Here is a 13,122-nt window from a genome sequence, read left to right on the forward strand (position 1 = left end):
AGTAATCCTCCGGTACATATACAATGAGACTAAACGCTATCTGTATGTGCACAAGAGTCCAACACATCTGACCATCAACATGGCCGGAGCAGTGGCACTACGTACCTACAGAACACAATCTCATTGACCACACCAAGGTCAGTTCCCACTTCCCATCTCACCAGTACGTCATGGTTCACAGGACCAGTGTTCCTGTACAAACCTGATCATGCTCAGCCAAAGACACAAGATCTGTTCGAGCTGGTCAGTCCAGGCTTGGATGTCGAATTCCGCCCCAGGTAACAAGCCTCATCACGCAAACCAGATACAGAAAACTTACATCAGAACACTTTGAGCGCTTCTCCACATGGAATTCACTACTGAGAGCCGTTTCATTCCTCATCTACATTGCTCGCTCACACAAGTCAGACTCGATGGGCCAACCTACCAAATGCATAGGCTGGCATCAGCGCAACAAACTCGGACTCCAGAAGAGCTGTCTCAAGCCAAGAAAGTCCTCATCAGGTCAGTTCAAAAAGAAATCTACTCTGAGGAGTTCACTGCATTTGAAGTGAAAAGAGACCTTCTTAAGATCAGTTGACTCACAAAGCTGAATCCCATCCTGGACGAAGGTCTCATCAGAATAGGAGGCCGTCTGAAACATGCACAGCTGGACAGTAGTAAGAAAAAGTCCCTTCATCCCATCAAGACACAACCACATACGTATCTACACTGCTAATACGGCACTACCATGAACAGGTGAAACATCAGGGCCGCCACTTCACAGGAGCAGCAGTCAGAGCAGCAGGCCTATGGATTGTTGGGGGTAAGAGGCTCATCAGCTCTGCACTACACAAGTGTGTCACATAGTGGAAGCTCTGCGGGAAAATGAACAACAGAATGGCAGACCTGCCACCCGAAAGCCTCAAGACAACCCCTCCCTTCATATACTTGGGGTTGGATGTCTTCGGCCCTTGGACAGTCACTGTTCGCCGTACCAGAAGAGGTCAAGCTCAACACAAAGCTGGGTGATGTTGTTCACCTGCATGAGCACGAGGGCAGTGCACATCAAAGTCATCGAGTCCATGGACACCTCCAGATACATCAATGCCCTCAGGAGTTTCTTCGCCATCTGTAGACCAGCAAATAAGCAAAGATCAGATTGTTCCACAAACTGCATAGGGGACTGTAAGAAGTTGGAACTCGGAAAGGAGAAACATCAGAGGCCTGGTGTCCAGAACTACCTCAATGAACGAGGCTGTACATGGGAAGTCAACCCTCCTCACTCTTCACACATTGGAGTTGCCTGGGAGCACATGATTGGGGTGGCGCACACAATTCTCAACTCCATGCTGCTACAAAACAAGTTTCACTTCTCACAAAAAGTCCTGTGCACCCCTATGGCTGAGGTCACAGCTGTAATCAACGCCAGACCTCTCGTTCCTGTCTTCACCGATCCAGACTCCCCATTCATCCTGACTCCTGCTATGCTACTTACCCAAAATGTTAGTTCACCCACTCCTCCTGGAGATTTATACTGACAGATTTCTTCAAGCGCCAGTGAAGACAAGTGCAGAGTCTCACCAGCAAGTTCTGGTCTCGCTGGAGCTGTGAGTACCTCCCTACCTTGCTGAGCTGACGAAAGTGGACTGAAGATCACCGCATCCTACAGAGGGAGATCTTGTGTTCTTCTAAGAAGCCAACCTTACTGAAGCACAAATTCGTATCACTCTGTATTGGCCTAGGCCTACTACTTACCCTTGGCCACCCACATCATCCTCTACTCTCTTCACTGCCTCAGCATACAACACATTCTGTTCTACTCTGACCCTAGCAACCTCAACCGGTCTCTCTCGCACCGGACACTTCTGATCCCCAGCAAAATTGACGCACACTGTTTTTTTCACCGATACTACACATTCCTTTGTCCCATGCCCTCCTGCACACTTCTCACATCTCGGAATCTCCCTCCAACACACTGCTGCAACATGACCATGAACTTGCCATCTGAAACACCTTAGTGGGTTCGGCACAAATGCTCTCACTGGTTTATAACTGACATATTCTAATATGACTTTATCAGGTAAAAATTCAAAAGGACAGACAGTGTCTTCTCAGTTTCACCATGGTTGCCACTGGGTCTGTGTTGCACCAAACGGGCGGCGTCACACAGGGAATTAAACATTTTAGTTGCTCCACCTCCACTCCCAATGGGCCTGAATAATCCTTTGCATGACCATCGGGGCGATGCTCTTTACCACACCTGCCACCCACCATAAGTAATTCCGGTTCAATTTCTAAGCCAGAGACAGCAGAATACACATCCTCAACACATCTGCCCACTGCACTCGGCTCTTCTCTTTCTTCCTCAATGTCCATAACCATGTCTATCTGTTCACCATGCTCATGCCGCGTCTTCATCCGCTGTACAGCTTCTCCAATACCCACCTTCTGTTCTTTAGCCCAATTTACTAGTCTAGCTATCTCTGGACTTTCCAAGCTTCCAAGCTCCAAAAACGTGCCACAGTCATCAGCCAGGTCTCCTCCTCATCCATCGCAGTTTCTCGATGCCATGGTCACATTCAACTTCTTCTACGCTGTAGTAAAATTTATGACATGCGTGTCATGAATCATAAATTATGAAATATCATGTATATATGTAGCCTATGCTAAAATATATAGAAAATATCTCGAATGAATACAAACAAATACAAAGCAGGGGAATAATCTGCATAGAAATTTGGACTCAATTAGGAGATTCATGTCAATTCAGTAAAACTATTTCTCTGGCTTTGACTGTACATTTTGTGTGCCAGTGTTAACATTTCCATTAAAACAAACATGCAAATGACTGTGCTGTTATGTGAGATAATCTAGTATCATCACAAACCACAAAACACCGGATGTGTTTTTTTTTTTTCACTGAGCAGTGTGAATTTTACTATGAAGATACTATAGTCACATCATTTCTAAACCATGCTTTTCTGTGGTTCTGCAGTGGAAGATCCATTATGGGATTTTGGCATTGAAGCCCTTTATCTACTTCCACAGAGTCAGATGAACTCTTGGATAGCCTACCATTTTTATGTTACTGTGTCCTGCATGAAGGAAGTTAGATCCAGTTTCGCGAGCCAATGCTGTTAGCGTTAGCTCAATGATTGAAAGTCTACAAGAAAAAGGGGAACTAGATAAAGGGCTTCATTGCCAAAATCCCAAAGTATCCATTTAATGCCACTGTAGGCACAAAGAGTGATGAAAATAACTTTGACTGCCACACTGTGGCCCTACAGGGGCATAGATGAATGTCTCTGAAAGCTTCCTCAAATTTGCTTCCAACTACATTACCGGTAGCCTATATGAAAATATGTCTATTGAGAGCCCTTTGCTGACTATATCCAACTAGAACAATTATTTTGCCTCTTGGTGTTTGATTTCGTGTTTCCCGAGTGGAGCAGCAGTGTAAGGCACTGCATCTCAATATAAGAGGTGTTACCGCAGTCTCTGGTTTGAATCCAGGCTGAATATCATCTGGCTGTGATTGAGAGTCCCATAGGGCAGTGCACCATTGGTCTGGGTTAGGCCGTCATTGTAAATAAGAATTTGTTCTTAACTTTAAATAAAGGTTCAATTAAAAAATACCTGATCATTATCATATTGTGACTCTTTTTAAATCAGTATAATTATCACATTTCCCACTCTTCTATAGTAACACCATCAGGTCTATTGTGTTCAGGAGCCTTTTCAAGGTGATCTGTTAAAGGATTTAAAACAATACAAAACAATAACTTCCCTCTACCAATTAGCATGATTTCTCCACCAATACCCTTGTTTAATTAGTAATCAGTCATTGAAATAGTTTGGAGCTGGATTAATTGGAACATTAAAATTGATAGTTACACTACAAAATACTTCTACAGTATATGTACACTACTGTTCAAAAGTTTGGGGTCACTTAGAAATGTCCTTGTTTTTGAAAGAAAAGCAAAAAAAAATGTCAATTTAAAATAACATCAAATAGAACAGAAATACAGTGTAGTAATTGTAAATTACTATTGTAGCTGGAAACGGCACATTTTTTACATCTACATAGGCGTACAGAGGCCTATTATCAGCAACTATCACTGCTGTGGTCCAATGACATGTTGCGTAATCCAAGTCGATCAATTTAAAAGGCTAGTTGATCATTAGAAAACCCTTATGCAATTACGTTAGCACAGCTGAAAACTGTTGTTCTGATTTAAAGAAGCAATAAAACTGGCCATCTTTAGACTAGTTGAGTATCTGGAGAATCAGCATTTGTGGGTTCGATTACAGATTCAAAATGGCCAGAAACAAAGAACTTTCTTCTGAAACTCGTCAGTCTATTCTTGTTCTGGGAAATGAAGGCTATTCCATGCGAGAAATTGCCAAGAAGCTGAAGATCTCGTACAACACTGTGTACTACTCCCTTCACAGAACAGCGCAAACTGGCCCTAACCAGAATAGAAAGAGGAGTGGGAGGCCCCGGTGCACAACTGAGCAAGAGGACAAGTACATTAGAGTGTCTAGTTTGGGAAACGGATGCATCACAAGTCCTCAACTGGCAGCTTCCTTAAATAGTACCCGCAAAACACCAGTCTCAACGTCAACAGTGGAGAGGCGACTCCGGGATGCTGGTACGGTCTACAATATGCAAAGCTGAGGTCGAGTTTTTGTAAGCAGCCTGTTTTAATATTTCCATCAATGTTTTTACCAGGGGGTTGCATCATGCAAAGTTTCTAATGAATGACCAACTGGTTACCATGGTGTTCCACCCTCAGTCCTGCTGTAACATATCAAAGGTCTCTTTGTGAATTCAACACTTCCCTGATCCATCCTACATGTTATACTTAAATGTGAGAGCAAAATGGGTTGTTCCAAACAAAACAGATTGCCATACACACCTTGCCTTCCACCTGTGAACAAGGAAATCATCTCTGCCTCACATCACATAGCAGGCTATCTGGGCTGGGTTAAAAGGAGATGTGCCTGGGAAAGAAAAATATTTATTTTTAAAATGCAAGAAAGAATATCCTCTTGGCTTATCAAGGTTGCCTTTATGTTATGTAAGTACCACTGATTTAATTATGTTGCATAGTAGCTGGAACCAAAACGTTTTTGTTGTCCATCCTTTCCTTATTACTGAATAAATCGACAGCATGATGACACAGATGACAAAATAATAAATAGAGACCGTATGTGCAAAAAAGAATAGATCTCTGTTAAAATTTGTTACATGTTTTATGTATGGTTGCATGAAGCTTTTAATTTGATAACTGCTAACTTTAACCCAGTTGTTTCCTAGGTGATAAACTTTAAGTAGACTGTAGTTTATGACTCAGCTTTCCACTGTCCACTGAGGTCAAAGCAGTTTAAAATGAACTAATGCTAAGTATTTGAATGACATTTAAAAAGTAAAGAGCAGTGTGACGTTTTAGTAATTGTTAATATACTACATTGAGTGTACAAAACATTAAACACCTACTCTTTCCATGACATAGACTGACCAGCTGACTCGAGGTGAAAGCAATGATCCCTTATTGATGTCATTTGTTAAATCCACTTCAATCAGTGTAGATGAAGGGGAGGAGACGGGTTAAAGAAGTATTTTTAAGCCTAGAGACATGGATTGTGTATGTGTGCCATTCAGATGGTGAATGGGCAAGACAAAAGATTGAAGTGCCTTTGAACAGGGTATACTAGTAAGTGCCAGGCGCAGCGGTTTGTGTCAAGAACTGCAACGCTGCTGGGTTTTTCATGCTCAACAGATTCCCATGTATATTGAGAATGGTACACCACCCAAAGGACATTCAGCCAACTTGACACAACTGTGGGAAGCATTGGAGTCAACATGGGCCAGCATTTCGACACCTTGTAGAGTCCATACCCCAAAAAATATAGGCTGTTCTGAGGGCAAAGGGGGAGGGGGGTGTACTATTCTTTCTATTTATCCAGCTTAACAGCGTACACCCAACATGTTCCCCCTGTTGATGATGCTTATTATGCATTATGGTTGAACTAAGAGATTACATGTCACAATAACACTTCATTCATACTAATCAACCTAATAATAATGACACACCCCTCACTATTGTCATTGGTTGCAATAATTGCACTGTTTGTCTACACAACCTGTTTCAAGCATTCATGAAATTACCCTGAAGAAGGCACAGTGATGCCGAAACGTTGGTGTTTTACCCAATAAATTACTGGGAGTTTATAGATAGAGTGTGCGACTCTCTTCAAATAGATACATTGTTGTTTTTATTCACAGTTGTCACATACATTACATCCGTGTCAAGTGATGCCACTACTCCCTCAACTACACCAACACCCACTTCAAGTGATTCCACCACTCACTCAACTACACCAACACCCTCTTCAAGTGACGCCACCACTCACTCAACTACATCAACAGTCACTTCAAGTGACGCCACCACTCACTCAACTACATCAACAGTCACTTCAAGTGATTCCACCACTCACCCAACTACATCAACAGTCACTTCAAGTGATGCCACCACTCCCTCAACTGCATCAACAGTCACTTCAAGGGATTCCACCACTCCCTCAACAGTCACTTCAAGTGATGCTACCACCTCAACTATATCAATAGTCACTTCAAGTGATGCCACCACTCCCTCAACTGCATCAACAGTCACTTCAAGTGATGCCACCACTCCCTCAACTGCATCAACAGTCACTTCAAGTGATTCCACCACTCCCTCAGCAGTCACTTCAAGTGATGCCACCACCACCTCAACTATATCAACAGTCACTTCAAGTGATTCCACCACTCCCTCAACTACACCAACAGTCACTTCAAGTGATGCCACCACTCCCTCAACTGCATCAACAGTCACTTCAAGTGATTCCACCACTCCCTCAGCAGTCACTTCAAGTGATGCCACCACCACCTCAACTATATCAACAGTCACTTCAAGTGATGCCACCACTCCCTCAACTGCATCAACAGTCACTTCAAGTGATGCCACCACCACCTCAACTACACCAACACCCACTTCAAGTGATTCCACCACTCCCTCAACTGCATCAACACCCACTTCAAGTGATGCCACCACTCCCTCAACTACACCAACACCCACTTCAAGTGATTCCACCACTCCCTCAACTGCATCAACAGTCACTTCAAGTGATTCCACCACTCCCTCAGCAGTCACTTCAAGTGATGCCACCACCTCAACTATATCAACAGTCACTTCAAGTGATGCCACCACTCCCTCAACTACATCAACACCCACTTCAAGTGATTCCACCACATCAACACCCACTTCAAGTGATTCCACCACTCCCTCAGCAGTCACTTCAAGTGATGCCACCACCACCTCAACTACGTCTACAGTCACTTCAAGTGATGCCACCACTCCCTCAACTGCATCAACAGTCACTTCAAGTGATTCCACCACTCCCTCAGCAGTCACTTCAAGTGATGCCACCACCTCAACTACGTCTACAGTCACTTCAAGTGATGCCACCACTCCCTCAACTGCATCAACAGTCACTTCAAGTGATTCCACCACTCACTCAACAGTCACTTCAAGTGATGCTACCACCTCAACTATATCAATAGTCACTTCAAGTGATGCCACCACTCCCTCAACTGCATCAACAGTCACTTCAAGTGATGCCACCACTCCCTCAACTGCATCAACAGTCACTTCAAGTGATTCCACCACTCCCTCAGCAGTCACTTCAAGTGATGCCACCACCACCTCAACTATATCAACAGTCACTTCAAGTGATTCCACCACTCCCTCAACTACACCAACAGTCACTTCAAGTGATGCCACCACTCCCTCAACTGCATCAACAGTCACTTCAAGTGATTCCACCACTCCCTCAACAGTCACTTCAAGTGATGCCACCACTCCCTCAACTGCATCAACAGTCACTTCAAGTGATGCCACCACCACCTCAACTACACCAACACCCACTTCAAGTGATTCCACCACTCCCTCAACTGCATCAACACCCACTTCAAGTGATGCCACCACTCCCTCAACTACACCAACACCCACTTCAAGTGATTCCACCACTCCCTCAACTGCATCAACAGTCACTTCAAGTGATTCCACCACTCCCTCAGCAGTCACTTCAAGTGATGCCACCACCTCAACTATATCAACAGTCACTTCAAGTGATGCCACCACTCCCTCAACTACATCAACACCCACTTCAAGTGATTCCACCACTCCCTCAACTACATCAACACCCACTTCAAGTGATTCCACCACTCCCTCAGCAGTCACTTCAAGTGATGCCACCACCACCTCAACTACGTCTACAGTCACTTCAAGTGATGCCACCACTCCCTCAACTGCATCAACAGTCACTTCAAGTGATTCCACCACTCCCTCAGCAGTCACTTCAAGTGATGCCACCACCTCAACTACGTCTACAGTCACTTCAAGTGATGCCACCACTCCCTCAACTGCATCAACAGTCACTTCAAGTGATTCCACCACTCCCTCAGCAGTCACTTCAAGTGATGCCACCACCTCAACTATATCAACAGTCACTTCAAGTGATGCCACCACTCCCTCAACTACATCAACACCCACTTCAAGTGATTCCACCACTCCCTCAACTACATCAACACCCACTTCAAGTGATTCCACCACTCCCTCAGCAGTCACTTCAAGTGATGCCACCACCACCTCAACTACGTCTACAGTCACTTCAAGTGATGCCACCACTCCCTCAACTGCATCAACAGTCACTTCAAGTGATTCCACCACTCCCTCAGCAGTCACTTCAAGTGATGCCACCACCTCAACTACATCAACACCCACTTCAAGTGATTCCACCACTCCCTCAACTACATCAACACCCAGTTCAAGTTCAAGTGATTCCACCACTCCCTCAGCAGTCACTTCAAGTGATGCCACCACCACCTCAACTACATCAACACCCACTTCAAGTGATGCCACCAATCCCTCAGCAGTCAATTCAAGTGATGCCACCACTCCTTCAACTACGTCTACAGTCACTTCTAGTTATGCCACCACTCCCTCAACTACATCAACAGTCACTTCAAGTGATGCCACCACCTCAACTACATCAACACCCACTTCAAGTGATTCCACCACTCCCTCAACTACATCAACACCCAGTTCAAGTGATTCCACCACTCCCTCAGCAGTCAATTCAAGTGATGCCACCACTCCTTCAACTACGTCTACAGTCACTTCTAGTTATGCCACCACTCCCTCAACTACATCAACAGTCACTTCAAGTGATTCCACCAATCCCTCAACTACACCAACACCCACTTCAAATGATGCCACCACTCCCTCAACAACATCAACAGTCACTTCAAGTGATTCCACCACTCCCTTAACAGTCACTTCAAGTGATGCCACCACCACCTCAACTATATCAATAGTCACTTCAAGTGATACTACATCAACAGTCACATCAAGTGATGCCACCACTCCCTCAGCTACATCAACAGTCACGTCAAGTGATGCCATCACTACATCAACAGTCAATTCAAATGATGCCACCACTCCCTCAACTACATCAACAGTCACTTCAAGTTATGCCACCACTCCCTCAACTACATCAACAGTCACTTCAAGTTATGCCACCACTCCCTCAACTACATCAACAGTCACTTCAAGTTATGCCACCACTCCCTCAACTACATCAACAGTCACTTCAAGTTATGCCACCACTCCCTCAACTACATCAACAGTCACTTCAAGTTATGCCACCACTCCCTCAACTACATCAACAGTCACTTCAAGTGATGCCACCACTCCCTCAACGACATCAACAGTCATTTCAAGTGATATTACATCAACATTCATTACAAGTAATGCCAAAACCCCCTCAACTACATCAACACCCACTTCAAGTGATGCCACCACTCCCTCAACTACACCAACACCCACTTCAAGTGATGCCACCACTCCCTCAACGACATCAACAGTCATTTCAAGTGATATTACATCAACATTCATTACAAGTAATGCCAAAACCCCCTCAACTACATCAACACCCACTTCAAATGATGCCACCACTCCAACAGTCACTCAAAGTAATGTCATCACTCAGTCAACTACATTGACAGTTACTTCAAGTGATACCACCACTACTACATTGACTTCAAGTAATATTACATTAACACCCATTTCAAGTGATTCCACCACTCCCTCAACTACATCAACATCCACTTCAAGTGATGCCACCACTCCTTCAAATACGTCTACAGTCACTTCAAGTGATGCCACCACTCCTTCAACTACGTCTACAGTCACTTCAAGTGATGCCACCACTCCCAATGCTACATCGACAGTCACAAGTGATGTCACTACTCTAAGACCAATAATGCCATCAACAAGTGGTACTACTACAGTAATAACAAAAACCTCAACATTTGTAGCAGTATCCACTCCCTCCACCCCCTCACAGGGACTAACTTTCAGAGACACTACTTTGGTGACAACAATCAAAACCCCTGTTGCAGAATGCGGTAAGATTATAACCATCATCTTATGATGGTTTTTGAGAATATGATTCTTAATAAAAAAAGTAGTAGACATAGTATAGAATTATTTATTTTTTTACTTACAAATTAATACCAAAGACTATTGAAATGTGTGAAAATATTGCTGTACATACACAGAATTATTTTATCTTTATTTATCGTAATTTGTGTTCAGTGTTAGAAACTCTGGTGAATGTCATCAGGCTGGAGAATGCCACCAGTATGTTAATCAGTGTGAGTTGGACAGGTATTAACCTGGACCAGCAGATACAGTACAAGGTGAAGCTGGAGTCTGGTTCAAACTCAATCCAGAGTGAGACCTCAGCCACCAAAGCTGTTTTCTCAGACCTTACTCCTGGAACCATATACACTCTGATTATTGAGTACTTATCCTGCAGTATCAAGAAATACATTTCAGCAAACATAATATAAATATAAATATAAACATAAACAGATAAACATAAAGTGTCATTAATGCGCTGAATTCATCTGCACTCGGAGTGGATCTGAATATCACCTCTGTAAAAGGTTCAATTCCAATAACTACGTACAATGATATTTTCTATGCTAGTTAATCAAACAAGTGATTTCGGAATAAATATTTAAGAAGTAACATAAATATTGATGCTTTGGATCAATTGAATGATAGATTTGTATATCTAGGTATAAAACAAGTCTACATTCACACCAGGTGGCTATCATATCGCCATGTGTATTTAGTGGCTTTTAGTAACTTAATTTATTACTTTATTACAGAGGCAGATATCTGTCAAAGAGGAGGTTACACATGCTCAAAAAATGCCAGCTGTGTCAGAGAGGGACCTTCACATACATGTGAATGCAAGGCAGAATTCTATGACCAAAATCCAACCGTACTGGGTACCGACTGCAAGAGTAAAATAACTTTGTTGCTTGAAATGTGTGCTACACTTTACATTAAATAAGTACTTTATACAAGAGTAACTACCAGTGGAATAACATTTTATTACCCTGTAATACACTAGTAAGTACCTCCAGTTAAGCAGTATTTACCACTATTGCACTCACTATTTTGTAGGAAATATCACTCCAGGTGCAGATCCATGCAAAGGCTTGTGTTCACCACGTGCTCAGTGTGTGGTTGGTCCTGGAGGCAGCCAGCAGTGTAGCTGCTATCCTGGTTTGATAGATCAGAATCCTGTTAATCCTGGGAAGCTGTGCATAGGTACACTAACGTCCTCTGCCTCAAAATGTATCTGTGTCAATTCCTTACTTAAGTATCTTACACATAGGTTACATTACATCTTCATGTCATCAACATCTACCCACTCTAGATCCAGTGGACTGTTTTGATCAAGAAAAGGAACTTTGTTCATCCCAAAATCAGTGTCTTCCGTCCAAGTTTCTCTGCTCACGTAAGTTCTGAAATCATACCAACTCTTCAGATCTCACATACGGTATTCAGAGAAAGAGGAACCTGTAATACTGAGGCCTTTTTGTGCCTCTGACTGAGTCACGATGACCTACAGCTTATTATAACAACTCTCTCTGCTTCCCTCAGTGAGGAATGTTTTCCAATTAACAGCAAAGTTAAACTCTTGGATCTTCAATTCCTCTCTGTACGACCCAGGGAGCGATGCTTGGGCGTATGCCTCTACAAAGATCGTAACAACTGTAAGTGCATAGATTTGTAATTATCATTATGTCTTAAATATGCTATCTTAAAATACTATGGTTTCTTTTCCGTAACAATTTCTTGAAATAGACATCTACTTTACTATTTTTTTAAATCCAGGTTGTCCCCAGAATACGGCGTGTTCTGTCAGAGCCATCCTTTGACATGACAGTGGTGGGCTTTCAGAAGGGTAGTGTGGTAGTTAGGATGATGTGTGGTTTTAATGGGAATATTTACGCTGATGAAAGAGCTCTCCAGACTGCTCTACAGGACACTATCTGCAAACACCTGGGCACAACCGCCATAACTACCTTGAAAAGTATGTTTAAAACATTTTTTTTTTTTTGTGTGAATTGGCATTACATGGCGATGGTGTTTTTTCTGTTCAATTAATGTATGTGACTTAGTTGTGGTTTCACTAATTTCTTTTGTTTTATTTTGTGTGGGATGCTGCTTATCTAATATTGTCCTTTCAGTAGTTACTTATAGACATTGACCAAACATTCGTTTTTTCCCCTGTAGGAGTTTCCCAGATATCAACGGCCCCGGGAGAAGGCTGGAAAGTGGCGACCATAGTCCTGGGAGTTCTGTTGGGCTTGATTTTGTTAGTCGGGGTTGTCGTTCTGATCAGCACCGCAGTGAGGAGAGCAACTAGCAAGCTGACCTCATACAACCTCCAGCACACAGAGCACAACAGACAGGTGGTGTCCAATGACTATTTACAAGGATGTTATTCTTACCAGATGTAGTTCAGAGATAAAAAAATATCAAGATATTGAATATTAATAACATTTGAATTATACACTGCTCAAAAAAATAAAGGGAACACTTAAACAACACAATGTAACTCCAAGTCAATCACACTTCTGTGAAATCAAACTGTCCACTTAGGAAGCAACACTGATTGACAATAAATTTCACATGCTGTTGTGCAAATGGAATAGACAAAAGGTGGAAA

At 43.0% G+C, this 13,122-nt stretch overlaps 1 protein-coding gene across 1 annotated transcript; it reads left to right on the forward strand.

The window, feature by feature from the left end:
* Nucleotides 1–4,907: 4,907 nt before the first annotated feature.
* Nucleotides 4,908–13,122, forward strand: LOC139548720 (mucin-2-like). The gene is made up of 7 exons (XM_071358467.1): nucleotides 4,908–5,063; nucleotides 6,272–10,495; nucleotides 11,568–11,714; nucleotides 11,824–11,904; nucleotides 12,051–12,163; nucleotides 12,285–12,483; nucleotides 12,687–13,122. The coding sequence occupies exons 1-7, from the start codon at nucleotides 5,015–5,017 to the stop codon at nucleotides 12,911–12,913; spliced, it is 5,040 nt and encodes a 1,679-aa protein (XP_071214568.1). The 5' UTR covers nucleotides 4,908–5,014; the 3' UTR covers nucleotides 12,914–13,122.

The sequence above is a fragment of the Salvelinus alpinus genome, chromosome 22, assembly GCF_045679555.1.
Source record: "Salvelinus alpinus chromosome 22, SLU_Salpinus.1, whole genome shotgun sequence".
Lineage (NCBI taxonomy): Eukaryota > Metazoa > Chordata > Actinopteri > Salmoniformes > Salmonidae > Salvelinus > Salvelinus alpinus.